This window comes from Magnolia sinica, chromosome 15 (assembly GCF_029962835.1).
Source record: "Magnolia sinica isolate HGM2019 chromosome 15, MsV1, whole genome shotgun sequence".
NCBI lineage: Eukaryota > Viridiplantae > Streptophyta > Magnoliopsida > Magnoliales > Magnoliaceae > Magnolia > Magnolia sinica.
This window is the reverse complement of record NC_080587.1, coordinates 12,950,882-12,972,112: the sequence shown is the minus strand read 5'-3', so window position 1 is coordinate 12,972,112 and position 21,231 is coordinate 12,950,882. Positions and strand designations below refer to the sequence as shown.

The 21,231-nt window shown below is 38.8% G+C and overlaps 1 protein-coding gene across 2 annotated transcripts in view; it reads right to left on the bottom strand.

Moving 5' to 3' along the window:
* The window catches only part of LOC131227340 (protein unc-13 homolog), a 127,531-nt gene that overhangs the window by 42,302 nt on the left and 63,998 nt on the right, over positions 1–21,231 (bottom strand). For both annotated transcript variants that reach the window (XM_058223123.1, XM_058223122.1), the window contains 2 exons: positions 12,396–12,488; positions 8,287–8,358 (listed from right to left, as the gene is read on the bottom strand). In XM_058223123.1, the coding sequence (XP_058079106.1) occupies positions 8,287–8,358; positions 12,396–12,488 (165 nt within the window). The remainder of the gene's footprint in view (positions 1–8,286; positions 8,359–12,395; positions 12,489–21,231) is intronic.

The window sequence follows — 21,231 nt, the reverse complement described above, 5'->3', positions numbered from 1 at the left end:
GTGGTGGCAATGATGTCCACCACAGAAGTGTTTTAGGGCCCACCGTAATGTTTATTTGCAATCCAATCTATTCATGAGGTTTGACAAACCTGGATGGGAAAACATAAATATTAGCTTCATCCAAAAATTTTATAGCCCCAAAAAAGTTTAATGGTGATCATTCAATGACCACTATTTTGTGTGGTGCGGTCCACCTCAGATTTGGATCTGCCTTATTTTTCGGCCCATGCCCTAAAATGATATGTTAAAATGAATTCCAATTGAGGTTTGGATGTGACTCATTTTCATACATATCTTTATTCATTAATAAATGGTAAGCATCATATTTGAATATATTTACCTTAGTTTAATCAGATAACGCATAACTTAGTACCTTATACAAAGGAAATTTATTATGATATTTTATGATTTAAAAGTGTGTATTAAGGTCTTTTTAAATAATCCCTGAAGTTTCATAAAAAAATTCAACCATTTTGCTAATGTTTCCCAAAAAGTGTGATAAATTATGCGATACAAACGATATATATCCCGTGCAATAACCGATACGTATCTGTATCCCAAGGTTGCGATACATTGCGCGATACCAATATTTTGAACACTATTTACAAGATGTCAATTTTCGTTCAATTCTCTCAATAACTTTGTCCAACGAGTGCTTGGGAAATTTCCCGATACAAAGAGGATTAAGATAGTAGGAAGGGAAAACCCCTTATTTGCATCCAAAAATACTCGCAAAACAGCTTAGGTCCTCTCTTTCAACATGCACTCCCAGCATATCGGACTTGGCCTCATTAATCTTCAATCTCTTTCTGAAGGATGTCCATTGATTTTGCCTCCGCCTCACAAAACAACAACATATTGTCAGCATATTGGAGATGACTGATCAGGTCGCCTTCTCGAGATCCTTTGAAGCCACGAAACAAACTGTTTTTCTCCACTGTCTAAGGGTTTCACCGATGACCGCAAATAAGTATAGAGAGATTGGGTCTCCCTATCTAAGTCGCCAAGAAGCACTTATGTACCCCTTTGGCAATCCATTCACAAGAACAAAAAAGGAGGTGGAATGCACACAAGCACCAATTCACTCCCTCCACTTATAGCCACACCCTAATCTGTCTAGCATATAATCTAAAAAATCCAAATCATCATGATCGTATGCCTTTTTAATGTCCAGTTTACATACTAACCCGCTTTTTTTCTCCTTGTACCTGGAGTCGATGCATTCATGGGCTATAAGAGCATTATCCAGAAGGTCGGCCCTTTTCAAGCTATCCTCTATGTATAGATTCCTGCTTTCTTTTAAAAGGTCAAGCCGTTGAATTTCATTCACCATTTGATCAAACTCCTCTCCCACCCAAGACCTCTTTTTTCCACAATTTGAGCTTCTCTCTTAACATTTTGAGTTTCCTACTAATTCTGAAGCCAGCATAACCATCCACTGAAAAGGTTGACCACCAATCTGCGACCAATTGATCAAAATCATTCACTTCCATCCATGCTAATTCAAATCTAAACGGGTGAGGTCCTAAATTTTCATTGCCCTATGATATGAAACAATCTTCGGTAGAATCTGTTGATTAGCCAGAGAGTATCTCTCAGGCCAATTCATGGAAACCAAAAGGTTGTCCAAGGACCATAAACCACTGTAAAGACCCACTGAAAACCTGAAGAAATCTCCCGCAGAAGGATATAAATAGAAAAACTTCCATAGAAGGATTCAATCTGCCTCCATATTTGAGACTTCCAAGCAACCGAAATCCCCCCTGCTACTCCCATAACATCAAGAATTGCCCAATCTGAGTTTTTAACCCGCCAAATAGAATTAAGCATACTCTATTCATTGACTACAACTTGGATTCTTAAATGGCAATGATATCGGCCTTCAATCCTTCGATTTTATGCTCAATTTCTTAACCTGGACCCTCTTCCTTGCATTCCCCAACCCTCTAATGTTCCAAGTTAGGATAATCATTGAGCACCACCTTTGCCCGATCCCGCCCTCTTGGCCCCGCTTGCTTTATTCGCAAAATCATAATTGATGGAGCACTCTAGGTTTTCCATCTCTCGCCAGCCTCTGGGTGATTTCCTTGGTTTCGGGATCTGATTATCTTGTATGCATTGAGCTTCCTTGGCCTAGACAAATTGAAAAAAATCTAGACATCTTCATCTCGGGTCCAATAAGACATCCCCACTAGGGCCCCCACTCTTTCTAGGACATCATTGGTCCATCTGAATTGCTCCTCATATATTCGAAGGGACCTACCATTAGCCTAGCAAGATATCGCATGAGAGTCGATTCCGCTGTCACAGATAGGTTGGTGTTCTTAACCCATTTTTTATGTGCATAACAGCGTTGCTACGAAAGCTTCTTCCAAAAGATTGTCTTCGATAACATCTGCTTTAGATGAGAAATCCCCTATCTCTGGACAAGGAAATGCTAGCTCAAATTAGGCAGTTAACAAAAAGTTTGGATATGAATATGGGTGTAGTTGTCCTTCCAACAAAACAAACCTTACTGTGGCCTTCACATTGTTGTGAAGATGAGAAAATTAGAAAATTTGTTTTAAACTTTTTAAGCTAAAAATAGTCTGAGATTATAATAAGATGCATGATATTGATACCTTTATCATTTCATATCATATTCCTATCTTTGCGATATGACTCATAAATACAATATAAATAATGTATTATAGATAATCAGCATCATCTAAGCCTTACTAAAACTAATTGGGGTTAGCCGCATAGATTATATATTCCACCATTCCGCTCTATCAAGAATATATAATTGTTGACGTCGCAACAAAGGCCTACCAAGCATGGTAGTGCCTATATGGGGTCAAATTCAGAGTCGCCACTAGCCTTCCTATGTATATTTCAAGGATAGTCGGAATCCTTGTTTGTAGCTAGGAAATTTAAATGTAAGAATCCCTCCAATTTCTAAGAAATAGAGTCCACAAAGGTCTTTTCACCACAATACTGGGTAAGGACCATGGTTATAGGATAGGAAGGGATAGGCACCCTACTCTACCCACAATATAGCACTCTCTATCTGAGGACAACGAGATTCCAACAATTGGAATTTCAACAAATGGTTGATTGAGTCCCCAAAGTTAATGAAAGAAAGTAGAAAATATGAATTTTGGAGGGTCAGAGAAAGAAGCTAGAAAGACGGAAAATGTAGCAATTTGATTGCTTGACGCGTCTTCTCTTGGGCTGGGCTTAGATGAGCTAAATCTTCAAAACTCTTGACTTGTTCTTCTCCTTGAGATAGAATTCCATGGTTGTAGGAGGGCCTTGCCTTGTACAGTCTTCTAAGAAAATCGAGGAAGGGTAAAGAACAAGTGAATTCTTCTATTCCCAAAGGTTGTCGGAGACTTGACTCGCCACTCCTAGGAGTAGTGTTGTACTTTGTTGCCTTGGGACAAAAGGAATTCCCAAGCTCTTGATCCCCTTCTCATGTTCTCCTTCTTCTGCATAGATCTTGCATAAATTTTTGTAGTATTGGGACTTCAGGCGCTTAGGTGCTAGGTATGAGACTTAAGAGATTTTGGAGAGTCAAGACCCCTCGTGTAGCAAGAGGTCACTATTTATAGACGAGACGGGAGGCAAAGTTGTAATTTGAGATGGGTGAGAGTTTTCCAGACAGTAGGAGATTGGGAACAGTTGAGAAGTGGCATAATAAAGATATTTAAAAAATGGTTATGTAATGGTTGTTAACAGTGGGAAACATTACGCATTACGGGGCCAACAGAAAAAATGGCTCATAATGGCCATTACTACCCTATGACCGCCCATAATGGACCGTAACAAGCTCAATACACTTTTTTAGGCCATTACGGCCCATATCATAATGGTAATTATGGTGGCCATTACGGGCACCATAACCATAATTGAATACCTTAGAAATGATCCTAGATGTTAATTTGGTGGTAAGGATGTTTTAGGTTTAAGGTGAATGAATTTTAGGGGTTGTTAGCATATAGGGAAGGCTCTAGGAGGCTTCTAGAGATTGAGATATGAATGGTGGAGATTAAAACACTTGGGAGAATCTTGTGGCTTGAAGGAGGGATAGTCTTGGGATTTCACTAAGGTAGTTATGGGGGGTAGTTTGGTAAAAAGGTGATAAGTTGGATGGGTTAATTAGCCTAAGCACTCTTTTCGGGGTTGGGTGTCTACAATAACATATTATAAATATTAAAATTTACAAAATTATAGAACACAATAATTTTCAAAAACAATAGAACATGGCTACAGTTGTGGTTAAAACATTAGTTGCTCTATAGTGTACCAACAAATACCTAAATGGTATTGGTGGATACGATATGATATTTTGAATAGATATGAAGTGAGATATCCAAAGTGAAGCATTTTCTATCCAAGTCATTCAAGATTAAAGATCTGCGAGTATGCAAGTACTTTCTTGGGATTGAAGTTGCACAATCACCACACGGCATCTTTGTATCTCGACGGGAAGTATTGCCTAGAGCTTAATGAGACTAGCCTCTTAGGTGCTTGAGTCGTGTCCACTCCAACTAAAGTCAATCATAGTCTCCACCAAATTGAATCTATTGCCCTTAGTGATCCACACAGGTATCGGCACTTGAGAAGTTGATATACTTAACTATCGCTTGTCCAGACATTGCCTATGCAACAAGCATAGTCATCTAGTTTAGGTAGTCTACTTACTCCCATCATCTTGACACGGTGTATCACATTCTTAGACATTTAAAGTTGGCTCCAGTAAAGGGTTTGTTATACTTTGATCATAGCCGTGTGGATATTCAGGAGTATTGTGATGTAGATTGAGCAGGGCCATCTAGTGATTGTCACTCGACTTCTGGGTACTAAATGTTTGTTGCGGGAAATCTGATCTCAAGGAAGAGCAAGCAACACTCTGTGATCACTCATTCATCTACGGAAGCAGTGTACCGAACTATGGCAAATGCAACTAGTGAGATTCGCTGCCTCCAATTCCTGTGTGACCTATGTGATACTGATCCTACACCTATTCCCTTGTATTTTGACAATTAAGTTGCAATCCACTTTGCTTCCAATACTCGATTTCTTGAATGGATAGAGCATATGGAAGTTGATTGTCGAGAAAATCTCATCTAGCGCATTGTGCATACCACACGTGAAATCAAGCGATTAGTTGGTCAACATCCTTACCAAAACTCTTCTCCACGAGTATATGGGCAAGTTGGGCTCGATTGATATCTTTGCTCCATCTAAGGGGGTGTAGAGAGAGAGTGCAAGTGTATATACTTATGTTTTACACATGCATATATGGTATATTACTAGGCGAGGATGTATTACAGGAAAGACGGAAGCTATGGTCATTACAGGAAATATTATTATCCAAGATTTTATTCCTTGTGTTATCCACAACATGGACCATGGGACACAATGCCAAAGGATTTTATTTATTTGGAAGGCATCATATGACTAGGGTGATCCCATCAATTTTAAAATGGTGTGCAAATTGTCTCTTAAATTTGTGCAAAATTTGATGCAAGCAAAAAACTTATAATTAGAAATAATTCAATGTGTAGGGGCAAACCATCTTAAAGATTTATTACAGTAATAGAAGGCCAAACAATTAGACCTTGAAACACTTCCTAAGATTAAACTTTGGTAAACTTTGAAAATCTACCATTTACATCTAGATAAACATTCAGATGCATGACAGAGCATTTCATGTATGCCAACTTAGAAGACATGCATAGAGAAATCTACCATCATCATGATTTTGAATATTAGTATTGGGGGGAGGAATGAGATATAACGGTGTATCATACCATTCATTGATAAGAATGATGTTTGTTAGCTTAATGTATCAAAAGTCAACCAAATATGCCCTATTTGCATGAAAATCAAATATGATCTGGTCAAGTAGGGCCCATTACATTGAAATATATATATATATATATATATATAGAGAGAGAGAGAGAGAGAGAGATGGAAACACGAAAAAATGTGATGGTTTACCCCTTCTTTTGTTTTCATTTCCATTATGGTCATTTTTTTTTAGAATTAACAAAGATTTTATCAAAGAAACGCGCCAAAAGTTGGTGCAAGGCTACAACCTAAATAAACTATACAACACACATAAATCACAATCCTTCAGGCAAGAAGCCCACCCCAACACCTCATTCTTTATTTTCTCAATTACATCTTTCACTAATCCACTTATATTTTGGAAACAACTATTATTCCTTTCACTCCAGATTGCACAAAGAACTGCCATAAATACCAACATCCAGATCATTCAACCTTGTTTTCCAACCCCAGCTCTATGCCCATCCAAAAGAACTTCTATTGCCCACGACATATCCCACACCATCTTGAAAATTTCGAGGAACCTTTCCCACACCTTTCGAGCAAAGGGGCAATGGATGAAGAGGTGATTAATAGATTCTACATCTTCCATGCACATGACACAAATTTTGGGGAGCACCAAAAGATTTGTCAATAGTTAGCACCTTCTTCCTCCCACTAGCCAAACAAAAGCCACAACCTTAGGGGGGGCACCATAGGACCGAGACTTGGCCATGTGATGACGACACTATTCCACAAGGGTCTTTCAAAGCACCTTATGAAAGAAGAGAACAGAAAACTAGCCCAATTTGTCGAATTTCCATGTCGTTGAATCCCTCACCCTCAAAATCAAAGTGCATCCTCGAAGCTTAGCTAGAAGCCTAACAAACCCCTCCACTTCCTCGTCCCGCAAATTCCTCCCACAAGGAGGCAACCCAACCACCTCACCACTACAAAAGGAGAAGCAACGAGCAGCTGGAACATTTGCCTCCTAAGAAAGGCAAGCTAGTTTTGGCAATTGCGATTAAAGAGCACCCCACCCCCCACCCCCAAACCCCGTGAAGAAAAAAAGAAAAAACCAAGCATCATCCCAAAAATGAATCCTCTCCTCGTTCCCTATGGAGAAGCAAACCCTACCCTAAACAACCATCCAACCACACTAGAAACTGCCTTCCACACACTTAATCCTCTATAAAGAGATGAGCTTTGAACCCATTGCTACCCTTCATGGAGCGTCCCCCCTCTCTAAATATGGTGCATCCCATCTCACTATGTGAAATGTTTACTTCTCCGCATTTTCCCTCCACAAGAACTCTCGCCTCAGCCTCTCAAGTCTATCCACAATTGCTTTAAGGCACTTGAAAAGCGTCATGAAGTAAAGTGGCAAGTTAGAAAAAAAAAAACTGCTTTAATGAGCGTAATCCGCCCGCCCAAGGACGGGTAATGACTCTTCCACATTGATAGCTTCCTTTCCACCCTTGCAATAACCTTGTCCCAAAGATGCTTTGCCAGTTTGTCGATGCACAGCAGGAGACTGAGGAACAACGAGGGAAAGGATCCCGCGCTGCACCCAAAATCCCTTGCAAGCTCATCCAATTTTTCTTTGGTCATGCGCACACCCATTAGCTCGCACTTAGATATATTAATTTTTAACCCCGGAATGACCATGAAGCACCTCACAGCCTTCCTCATATTATCCACCATAACTCCATCTATTTCACATAACAAGACCATGTCATCGGCAAATTAAAGGTAGGAGATTTGCAAACCAACGTTTTCCACCCGAAAGCCTTGAAATAACCTAGCCGCTGGAACTTTTTCCAACATTTTACTAAAAGCTACTACAACGACCATGAACAAGAATGGCAAAAGCAGATCACCCTGATAGATTCCTCTAGAAGACTTGAAAATTCCTTTTAGTGACCCATTAACCAATAATGAAAAATTTGATGATCAGATGCATTCTTGAACAACTTCGCCACCTTTGGCCTTGTATTGCATATAGTATATTGCCGATTATACGAATACGACATGCTTGTATTGGCCGATATGATGTTGATATTCCAATCAATGGCTATAGTCAATTAAAACATTAGCGGAAACAACCATAGAAATTTATTTACGGATTTAAAAGGATAAAGCTATGTAACTAATACTGGAATCCACACTTGCATTGTCATTCTTGCACCTAAATGGCCAACCATTTGCTAGAAAATGAAGAGCAATTGCATCATGGAGGAACCGATAATGCCTTTTGACATAAGATAGACAAGACCAGAGCAAGCCATTTGGGAAAAAATCACAATGCATCACTACATAATCATGAGCTAAAGGCTAGACATGCATGGATATAATAATTATTAGTTACTAAAATATCAATTTGTAGTGTCAATGGGAGGGTAATACCAATGGATAAGAGCATTACAATTACCAATGAGCAAAAAGGAAATCCTTGAACTTAGTGCATACCTCTTCTATAATCCTATAAACTTCAACGATTGAACTCCCATATCGTTGTTGAGGTGATATTGGATCCCACCGCTGTGAAAAAGATTTTCATATGCATTAATCCATGGTGCCCAGGAAGATTCGTATGAGAAAAATCCAAACAAAGTGAAGCCTAGAAGCTAGAATGCAGCTACTAGATGCATGTCATTACAAAGGCCAATATCATAAAAGGAATTGCAATATGTAGAAGAATCAACATCTATAACAAATTTAATATGGCGTATAAAAACAAACATATATCAAGAATGATGAACTATGACAAACCCAACAATGAACATAACGAAAACCTTGAGAATTGTTAATGTAAGATATTAGAGACAGAGGAGAGAGAATGATGGCGAATGACAGGATCCAATCATCCCTCTCACAATGGTTTATTTATAATAGATGGTTACATGCGATAAGAACACCATAAATGAGAATAGGAGATGAGAACACAATAAATGAGAATAAAAGATAATATCCTTCCAGTATGGTGCTCCGCAGGCACATGCAAAACCGTGTGACACATAAGTTCTTCTAACACTCCCCATCTAGCTGGAGCATAGATATCCTACATGGACCACATCCCCAACTTGCCCAAGTATCATAGAGGTGACATCACATCACCATTAGAATTTCATTTTTTTCATTGATCATGGGATGGATCATCTAAGGTAGGCGCCATAACATCACTATTAGATTATTGTTTTCCAAGTCATCATGAGATGGATCACCTATGGCAAACTCCACGACATCACTATTACACTCTCGCTTTCTCATTTACCATGGGATGGAATATCTACATTAGGTGCCCCAACATCAATATTAGATTATCACTTCCCTAGACATCATGGGACGGATCATCTACAACAGGCGCCATTACATCACTGTTAGATTATCTCTTTCCTTGTCAACATAAGATAGTTCATATACAACATACACACTATGACTAGGGGTGTACACGAACTGAGCTAGCTCGGTTAGCTCGCTCGACTCGACTCGAAAAAGCTCGATTCGACTCGGTTTGAAGCTGAGTTTGAGCCGAGTCGAGCTGATTTTTTGAGCTCGAAAATGAGTTCGAGCCAAGTTCGAGCAGGCCCTAGCTCGACTCGACTCGGCTCGAATCCAACTCGAATCTAGCTCAAATCGAACTAGTTCGATGACTCGGTTACTTTGCCATTGATGTTGCTCACCAACTGTTTGATAAAATGACTTAACGAAATGTGGCTGGTGGCAAGGAAGGTTTGGCTAGCTGGTGGCAAGGAAGGTATGTACATGAAACAAATACCTTTTTTCTCTTTTTTTTTTTTTTTTAATGTTATTTAGAAGGTGTTTGCGAAAATACCTGTAAAACCATTGCCTCTGTTTGTAAAACAGTGGGATTTTGAAGTTGCAGTTAAGGTGTTTGTCAAAATGCCTCAATGGCGAACTCGGCTCAATCTTGGCTCGAACTCGGCTCGAGCTAGCCCGAGCTGCTGACCGAACCGAGCCAAGCTAGCCAGTCAGGCTCGAGGACCGAGCCGAGCCGAGTTCAAGCTGAGGTCAGCCACGGTTCGACTTGATGTACACCCCTAACTATGACATCGCTACTATATTATCACTTTCAAGTCATCATGGGATGGATCATATATAACAAGTGACACAATATTACCATTCGATTATCATTTTCCTAGTCATCATGATATGGATCATCCAAAACAGGTGACGTGATATTACAGTTAAATTATCACTTTCACAGTCATGATGGTATGGATCATCTACATCAGGCAGCACAACATCAAATCCTGAGATGATAGCACATTATGAATGATGTCTAGATGAAGAATGGATGACATTTAGATGACATATGGATCGGAGCGTTCGCATGGATATCATAACATTGTGAACATGGTGCGTTTAGATGATGGCATGTTGATGTTGTGGAGATGAAGATGTGGGGGTCGTATGTTGATGAAGGTGATAACGAAATCAAGTTAACCCCAATCCAGACTGATACCATGTTAACACATGATATTAGAGAAAGAGGAGAGAAATGAAAGATACAGAATGATGGAGGATGAGACTACAAGAATCCAATTATCCCTCTCACAATGGTTTTATTTAGATGGTTACAATAGATAAGAACACCATAGGGATAAGAACATAATGAGAATAAAAGATAATATCCTCCTAGTAAGGTGCTTCAAAGGTAAAAGAAAAACCGTGGGTGACCCTACTTCTAGCAAGAGTGAGAGAGGCATGTAACACAGACAAACTAAAGGATAGAAAACAGAACATCCTTGCAAATCCATCTTCTGCTCCTAAATCTTAGAACAATCTAGGCATGTCTCAGCACACATGGGAACACATTCATCACCACCATAGCCTTGTCCCAGTTATTTGGGTTAGATATGGAATAAACACACGCAGTAAATTTGGGAAGTGCTTGTAGAAGGGGCTTGATTAAAAGGAGGAATGGTGATGTTTGATTTTGGAAAGATCAATGGTCAATGTTTGAGGAAGAATATGTCGACAAAAGATCACATCGAGGTTTTTTTTTTTTTTTTTTGGGGGGGGGGGGAGGGGGGGGGGGGGTTAATATGGATTATTGTTTTTAGCAAGAATCTTTCCGGTTACAAGATCAATTAGATTTTTTCAAGATCAAGAGTAGGAAGTCTATCTTAGAGAAGGAATGGGATAGTTTGGTGGGTTTTTTTCATAAGATCCATTAGATTTTTTCCCCTTAAGCTAGGTATCCCACCTCATCTTGAAAAGGATTCTCTCCCCCAATCTGTCAGAAATGTCATTTACATGTCCATTGCTAAAGTCTAGCATGGAGACTAAATGGTTCATCATCTTCCTCATCTCCAACCAGAGTGGGTATGCGAGCAAAATGCATATTAGGGATCAAGTTCTCATTGGGAATAACTTATCAACGCAACTTCCTTCTGGGCTTTGGGTGTCTTTTTAATATCACTAGTAACCGTAAAAGGATGTAGAATGGGTTGGGTCATGAGTGATTATTTCTTCCTTGGATAATGGAAAAAATGGGGTAGAATGCTAAGAGGTAAGGTCAAATGCATTGATGCATCTCGACTACTCATTTTTTTAGTTCTAAAATGTTGTTTCATCTGGTTAGGTCAAAGGAGGGATGGTTGTAGATTTAGCATTCAACACCCACATACATGTCATCTTCCTGGACCCCCTTGCATCACCCACCAAATAACCTTTATAAGTACTCTATCATAGATTTTCTCCAGATCCATAAAAACAGTGTGTAGACCCTTTATTCATCTTCCCGGCACAAAGCCAAACTGATTCTCTGATATCCTTGTTTCTTGTCTTAGTCTTTGCCACACCACCCTCTGCTAGAGCTTCATAATATGACTCATGTAAGCTTATTAATAATACAGACAACTATTAACATGAAAATATATCTATAAAGATGCATTAGCAAGTCAGGTTACAATGAGTCAACCTGCTTAGAAACAAAGCACAACCACGATCCATTTAAACAGTCCCTTGAAACCACATTTGACATGTTTTCTTAAGGAATCACATTAAAAAAACAAGATATAATCATCCAAATTATAGTTTATGCAACAAACTTAGGTTACATTTGCATCTTTTCCATGGATATCCTACATGCAATTAGGGTTTTTAAAAAAAGGCAAGAAAATAAATCATACTTAATGGGCTCTTCTTTCTGTACCGCACAAAAATAACAACCCTATTTTGTTGACTTGGAATTCCTCTCAACCACAATTTGTGGCAACTTCCAAAAGAACCCTTATATGGAAGCCGGGTACTACTTAAAAATATCGAATCACAAAATTCCGGAAAGTTGAAAATTTTTTGTTTGCCAACCGTCCCACATTCAGACAGAAACAGAGTAGAAAAGGCATTAATAACTATGTTTGAAACTACAGATACCCAATAACCACATGATTGTAAAGAGAGCAGTAGAAGAGAGTAACGACTGTGAAGCAAATGGTCATCAAGCGAATAAACTCTTTAACAAATAAAAGCCTTGTTTGTGACGAACTGCTAAAATGGAATGAAGAAGCACTGAGCAATGTGTTTGGTTTTAGACAAACTTAAGAAATTACCTCCTGTTGAATGGCCCGTTCAACCCATCCTAAAATTCTTCCTGACTGTGAGTTCACCCAGCGCATAACCAGCGTTCCAGATACAGTTTCAATCTACAGTAGAAAATCCTGAAAGATGTGAGATGTATAGAAGAAAAACCAACAATTAAAGAAATGGAAAAAAAAAAAAAAGAGCGAAATTGGGAATCAATCAAACGAAACAAACATGTGACAGATCAGAAGCACAACTATATTAGCAGTTGATGCAAATTCAAACAGCCAAGAAGTATATCTGACTCTATCTGTTTGCTTACATATATATCGGCAAACATGCAAAGAAATGTTGCTTATGTGCTCGTTCCTTCTATAGGATGCTTCAGGACTCTTCCATTGCTCCAATCAGGCTCTCCAAACATGCAAAGAGCGACAGCCTTCGTGCAGCTTTTGAGCAGGAAAAGGGTGCTGATTGTTGATGATTTTCAGAAGAGGTCCATGATCCTTCCAAATATCCGTTTATTGTGCATGGTCGACGCCGAGTCGAATGACCATCTTTTCATCCACTGCATCTTCACTCGCAAGATTTGGTTCTCCTTTCTTTCTATCTATAATATGGTGTGCGTTATGCCAAAGTTGGTGGATGGCTTGCTTTAGGCTTGGCATGGAGGGGTTTCTAGGAAAGATGGAAAGACACTTTGGCATCTCATCATTGTAGTAGTCTTGTGGGGTATTTAGGGGGAAAGGAACGGGTGTTGTTTCTAAATAAAAGTTCTTCAGTGGAGGAGGTTGTTAGGAAGGCCAAGTTTAATATTAGGATCTGGGCCTCCATAGTGGAGGAGGCAAGATCCTCCTCCCTTAAGTCGTTGGTTTAGTTTTTTTTTTTTTTTTTTTTCTGGGTTGTATTATTTCCCCACTTTGCATGTTGGCTTTAAAATGGGTTGGCTAATAAATATTTTTGTTAACTCTCAAAATGCTTATGTTTTTATGTCATAGTTACATGGAGCGTGAAGCAAAGCATAAACAAATTCATGTGTAGGAGCAGGAAGTCTGTTTCAAAATGTTAGCAAGTACAACCATATAGTAAGTAGGAGACGGAGCAAGAGCCTGAAGCACGATATGTAGCATGAGTAGCACCTAGTTAGAAGGATCGTACCAATGTTTTATGTATCGTTATTGCATAATGTATGGGATACGGTCATATGGATACATATTGGTCATCGCGTGGAATGTATCAGTTGTATTGCGTAATGTATCGCTAGTGTTGGGAAACGTGGGGAAACATTGGTAAATTGATCGAATTTTTCTATGAAACTTCAAGGATTGTAAAAAAGACATCAATACACATTTAGAAATCAAAACGTCACAAAAAATGTGCACATAATAGGTTTCCTTTGTATGGGCCCTAATCCATGTGTTGTCTAATTGAACTAATGCAAATATATTCAAAGTCAATTCATATAATTTATAAATATAAGAAGACATGTATGGAAACACAAGCAATACATCAAAACCAAAAGAAGAAAACTAGAAATATACCTATGTATAATGTGTATGGCTATGGCTTAGACCCACGTAAAGTTTTGTGGTAGCTCAAAATCATTATCTCCATCTTGACAAGGCTAGGCATAATATTGTTGCTACACAAACCGACACTACTACGCCCAGGTTATAGTAGAATGACAATAGTGAAGATACTCTCTAACATGACATTGGTATTCATCCTTTCCGATTTGAAAAAAAAATTACAAAACTATTAATTTTTCCCCAATTTTCTCCAAATCGACCACTCTTATGCAGCGATGATTTTATCAAACACTCCTAAAAACCACCATGTTAGAGACTAGGTTAAGTCTATTTAGGCATTTTCTTTATTGTTAGACATTCCATCATTTAGATTTATAAGAGATCTATCGCACATACTTTTTTTGAGACAGAGGTGATCGTGTATTTGAGATACAGGGGAAGCTTTTGAAATTTATTGAGATGGAGTTCGCCCTTATACCAGGTCTTAAGATTTGAGACCTTTCTATAACCAAAATAGGGACTAGTAAGAAGTCCATAAGAGAAAATTACTAGAAGAAACAATATCTCATATTAAAGAAACATCTAGGAGAGGTGTTTGATAAGATCGTCGACACCAATAAGCATGAAGATGTCGTGAAGGTTGCTTTATTAATGTGTGTAGAGTGATTTAGTAGGGGGACTGACACTAAATATTACTACAAATTAGAGTATATTGACTTGGTTGACTCTTTAAAAGAATTCAATAGGTATCATTGGGATAGTTTGGTATTCAAGACAATGAGTCAAAGGGTTGAAGGAGTCCTGAAGGCATCACATGGGACAAGGAAAACCTACAGTGTCTACGGTTGCATCTCTCCGCTGCAAGTATGGATTCTTTCCTTATACTACATAATTAGTGTTTGTATTAAACCATAGTTTTTTAACCTTATGCAATTTCATTGTAACAAATATAGGCCATTGAGAGAGTAATGACCCTTACAGACTATGTGATCTCATTTGTTCCCTCCCAAATTCCAAGTTTCATTCAATATCGAGGCTGGAAGGGTAGGAGGTACAACACAATATACGACATCTTCGAGAGTGAATACGTAAGCCAATTTATTTGAAGCTATTTAATTGCTTATTTTAACATATAGGTTCTATACATGAACTTAAAACAAGTTATAACAAGCTATTTTACAGATCAAAGAAATCCTTACCTTGGAACCCACCACCACCAGTGAAGAACTGGAGACGGAGGCCATTCATCTGGTCCAAGAAAAGTTTGAGGTAAGATGTCATGTAATCTCTTTTTTTCTGTTGATGATTATTAATTTCATATATATCTTTGATATATTACATCTCTGATATATACACTGTTACATTCTATAGAGCATTAAAGTGGGGTTATATTGAAAGAAATGAAGTAAGGAAGAAGTGAAGATTCGATGTGCAAGAGGAAGATGAAAAGGAGGAAGACAACGATGAGGAGGAAGATGAGTATGACGAAGAATACGGGGAAGGAGTGGGAGAGAAGAAGGGAATGGGATATGAATTGGTTAAAGAACTGAAAAAGGAGAGGGAAGAGTTGAAGAAAGAGAGGGAATAGTTGAAGAAGGAGAGAGGGTTAAAGGAGTTGGAAGAAGGCTCCCATAAGGTGCGCTTGTGTATTGAGTAAACTATTTGGACATTCAATGAACTGTTTCATTAAGTATTTTGTAATATATTTTGCAAAATCCTAGATATATTTGTTATATATATCGTACTATTATTGTGTCCCTGATATATTAATTGTGAACTCTTTTGTGAATTATTATGTCCTTAATATATCACAAACAATTCACGAATACATCACAAATAGCTCACAATTTTGACCAAGTGCTAGGTTAAACAACTCTGTATTTGGTAAATATTCACCAAGTACGTTTGTATTCTGTGAAATATTTTGTGAACTATGTGTCCTATTGTGTCCTTTAATGTCAATTGTCTGCTAAACTACTATGTCCTTGAGTAAAAATATTCCTATCTACTTTGTAGGAGAAAGAAGAGGAGAAGGAAGAGGAGATGCAAACCTTTATTGCGATAGAGGATACGGAATAGATGGAGAGACAACCCTCTATTGCAGTGGAGAAAGAAGAGGAAGCAGCGATAGCTACTCCTACTAACAAAGGGAGACCAAAAATGCTCTTGAAGCCTTCTTACTATAAGGTTTCTCCATTTTTGTTCATGTCCGCCCTTCCTACAACTCCCGGCATTATCACTGGCTCTGAAGAATCCAAAGACTTTTGTACTTCTCCTATACCCTTTCAGGACCAGATGTACCCATTTATAGTGTTATCGGAGGAGGAGGTTCAAGAATTGAAGGCTTGGTATGATGCAAATAAAGAGTCGGCAGCGGGAATTTAGTTCAGCTCAATATGGGTGAAAGATGCATGGGTTGATAGTGTTGTGAGTATTCTCAATCTATATACGTTGAATTACATCTATTTAGCTCCTAGATTAGTTTTGAGTTGAATCATCTTTTTTTGCTGCTTAGGCTATTGACAAATACATTACATTCTTGGAAAAAAGACCGGACGATATTCGAACAGTTTATCCTTAAGATTGAGAGTTTTGTCCCACTTTTGGTAAATGTTTACTTTGGATTGTGGTTATTCTATTTCCCGTCTTTATGAGATTTGCAATATGTGATTCTGTTTGAAACTGAGAGGTCTCAAAAGCAGTCTACCAAAATTGAGAATATATCGGGACCAAGGCACGAAGTCGAAGCAACAAGTGTTAGAATTGGGAAGGTCACTACCTTTGGGATCGTCAACCAACGAGAAGGGGCCAAGGCCATATGGTGCTACAAACGAGTAATGTTTTCGTTAAAACTTACCCACATTGGATAATGGATATACCTTTTTCATCATGTCTTCAATGATATTTTCTTTTTTCTTTTTTCTTTTTGCATGGACGGGTATACATACCCGTGAACCATGACAATAAACATTGGATTCTTATGATCATCCACCCACCAAATGGAATGTTGAAACTGTTTCACTTAAAATTCGTATTTCACTTAAATTTGACCCAATACTTGGTGTATGATGAATGGTGAAATGGTGATCTGTGAATGGTGAATGGTAATGGTGAAATCCTATATACTTAATGAATTCACAGGATACTTTGTATTTTTCACAGAGTACTCGATCAAACAACTCTGTACTCGATGAATATTCACCGATTACGCTGTAATTTTCACTAAGTACTCAATCAAACAACTCTGTAGTTGGTGAATATTCACCTAGTACTCGATCAATTCCTTTGTACTATTGCAACCGAGTACTCGGTCAGTTCCTTGTGTTGTTGTGAACTATTGTGTCCTTTAACAATTTGTGATATACTTTGCAATTCATTCATCTTTGTAGAAATTGAGCCCCAATCAAGTTGAAGATTGTCAATTACCGTAAAATCAGTTTCGTCAAGTCAGATGAGCCCCAATCGAGTTGAAGATATCAAGATTTGAAGATCAAAAGCTTGCGAAGTGAAGATTCAAAGGTTTATACATGTGCCTTGGCAAGTCTTCAACTAGACAGCCTAATAGGATCCCGAAACCCTTCGTTAGGTGGCTTAAACATTAATAAACATTCCTCAATCCATCTAACCAAGTCAAGTGTCCATTAGATAAGGATGGACCTTGTGGAAGGAAGTGTAAAAGAACCAAATTTGGAAAATCCATCAAATGCACAAAGTGAATTGTTGCCGACCCATGGACAGCCTCCTCAACCGGTCGACAGGTCGAAAGCCATGGCCGACAGGTCGAAACAGTCAAAAATCGAACAAAAGAAAACTCATGATCCTAGAGATTCTGACCCATGGATGGATCATTTCGACTAGTCAAAGGTCAAGTTCGACCAATCGAAAACAAGGGTCAACAGATCAAATGTGGCAAAATCTGGACAGAAAAGATAACTCATGATCCTAGACATTTCGACCAATGGATGGATTATTTTGACAAGTCGAAGGTCAATTTCGACCCGTCGAAAATGTGGGTCAGCAGATCGAAAGTGGCAAATTTTGGAAAGAAAAGAAAACTCATGATCCTGAAGATTTCGACCCATGGATAAATTATTTCGACAGGTCGAAGGTCAATTTCGACTAGTAGAAAATGAGGGTCGATAGATCGAAAGTGGCAAAATCTGGACAGAAAATAATACTTTGTGCCGTTGACTATCTTGACCGGTCGAAGCATCGGGTGGACAGGTCGATAATTAGCCGTTTTTTGCCTATTGCGAAACTTCTATAAATCTATCTTTGTCGAACTCCGGAAGTCCCTAGAGAGGGCCACTAGCGGGTGGTATATGTGTGTCCTAGCCTCCTAGGATTAGGATGTGGGGGTTGATGGTGAAGCCGATTTAAAACCATGGAGACAGTGAAATCCGGAGTACTTGTGCAGAGAGTGTGGAAACCAGGAGTGGAGGAAACAACTAGTCGAAGAACTATACATCATCGTGCATTTGTGATTGATCGTCTATCCTTGCTTATGCCGCCTGTTGAATATATCTTTCGTGCTTAGATAAACTTATGCTGAATGAAATGCCTATGATGTTGCTATCTTAGATCTAGTGTGTTACATGCATACACTTACTCGGCCATTTAGTTTTGATCAAGGCAATTATTTAGGGCTGAGTTTGATTAAATTTATGAAGAATATTAAAAGTCTTATTCAACCCCTCCCCCCGAGACATTAGCCATGTCTCCAAGTCTCACATGTAGTACTAAATCTACAATTTCAATAATATTTAAAGACATCTCGCAATTAAATCATTCACCGTCACATTACATTCCAACAAAAAATACACTAATGCGCATCACAAAAAATACATTAATGTTCATCTCTGCAGGGAAAGTAGGATGCATTATTCCTTTGGTATTGGAAACTTGCACCTCTGTCGATTACGCCCAGTTTCTTTGCACATTCCGTATTTTACTGTTTTTCATTCCTCTCCACGTGAAGGAATTCTTGTCTTCTTCGGTCTTCCGATTGAACTCTTTTGTTGTGGGGGTTTAATTTTCGCACAACACTCCCTAAATTCGTTTGATATTTTCCATTCACTCTTGTCACATAATGGGTACATGGATTCATTAAATGTGATATGGTAATTTTGCGCCAAATAGAATGGGGAGTAGTAGGTATAATGAGGAAAATTACACTTTATACATGCTGAAAGAACATGCAAACAAGGCAACCCTTTGATATCAAACTCGCGACATGTACATGAAAGCTCACTAAGCTTAACTGTGTCATTATAATCTCCCACAATATAATACTTGTCTTAAAAAATTACATGACAACTAACATCGCGCGCCTTCGGTAGAAGACCCTTTAGTTGTTCCTCTGCCCATGGTGTAAACGGTCCAATAAATGATTATGCAAATTCTCTTCTCTTGTAGAACAATTCTTGGATCTTAAAACTGACAGTCTCTACCAGTATGGTCACAAGGTACTCTCTTGCTTCTTTGAACAAAGTAAAAAATGCACTCAGATATGTTAGTGTGACCAAGTTGAATCTTTTTCCTAGAAAATGCGAATATGGCCATCTTTCATATCCTATTTCTGTCAACTATGCATGTACTGGGGGGTTAGCCACTTCGATATCGTGCATTAACTTTTCAAATGCAGCCTTCCTAAACGTCTTTACAATCCACCAATAATACTTTTCCAACGACCTATCTTTAAATGTGTTAACCAAGCTTTTGTAGATATGATAGGCACAGTAGCCATGGATTGCATATCGGAAGACTTCGGGGACTCTTTCATTAAACCTTTATGTCGGTTTGATATAATGACAAGACGCGGAAAATACCCTAGCGTACAATTAAGGTGGGTACAGAACCAATTCCAACTGCTACTGTTCTCTGATTCCCTAATACCAAATGCTACTATTAGGATATGATTGTCTCCATCCAAGGCTGTAGCCACGAATAGAACATCCTTATATTTACCTTTCAGGTGCGTCCTATAGATGGCCAACACCCTTCGCGAAGAAGTTTGAAAATTTCTAACGCATGAGCAACAAAACATCTCTCGAACCTGCTCGTCTGCAGGTTAACAAGCATGGCAGTCACTGTCCTTAGGTTGGCCCTCTCAGCTCATGCAAATAGACTAGGAGTTCATTGTAAGAGTCTTCATAAGATCCCGTTACGTGCTTGATTGCGATCTCCTTAGCCCGCCATGCCTTCTTATAGCTGATAAAATTATTATATTTCTCATACATAGCCAATATAATGTCACTTGGCCTTAATCCCATGCGCTACTCGATACGACTAATAACCAACTCGCTGGCTAACTTACTATTAGCTTGTCGGTGACCACTCTTCATCCATGACATGTCACGTGTGTTTGAATATCCCCGCATCATTCACCCTAGATGCATGAACCCTCCATTCACAATTATCTTGTAAACACATCATGATGAGTACAGGACCCTATATTGGAAGTTTTTGCGAATTGCAAATTGGCTTAAAACATACTGGCATTGGCTCTTGTCCTTAAACATTTATCCAACGGCTATCTCAATTGGTTCATCAAATGAATCTGAATATTCTAACAGTCACAGATATGCATTGATGAATGTGTCATCCTCAAAAAGCACATTAACTTGACCAGACATGAAGTTTGATGTTCGAGGCAGCTCGAGCAATGAAATGTCACTTACACGTAGACATTCGTCACCGGTAGTGGAGGATGAAGGCACATGTACTCTTGTAGATAAATGTGATGCCATATATTCACATTTGAGGTTAAGGTCAGCTGCCCAGCTAACGCCACGTTCCTCACACGGATTTCCATCCACAAAAGGCACATTAACTTGACCGGTCATAAAGTTTAATGTTTGAGGCGGCTCAGGCGGTGGAACGTCGCTTAGACGTACACATTCGTCACCGGTGGTGGAGGATGAAGGCACATGTACTCATAAAGGTGATGCCATATATTCACATTTCAGGTTTAGGTCAGCTGCCCAACTAACGCCACATTCCTCACACGGATTTCCAACTGCAGGGGCATCATGTTCAACGACGACATCATGTTCAACACCGGTCCAACCGACGGGGTCTTCGTGTATGGTCTCATTAATGCATTGCATTGTCTCTACTATTAAAGGCATGTATGCATTCAGATGCTCTGACTATGCTGCCAAGAACACTCGCACATATTCGTCATCTTCAATTTCAGATGGAGGTTTTGATTGGTTTGAGCATGGGTACAACACTTTCACCCTAATATCGTAAATCCTTAGGTGTAGTCTTAATAATCCTATATATTTTAAATAGAAGCTCCTCAAATGTAGTCCTGACACTCAAAGCAATACTT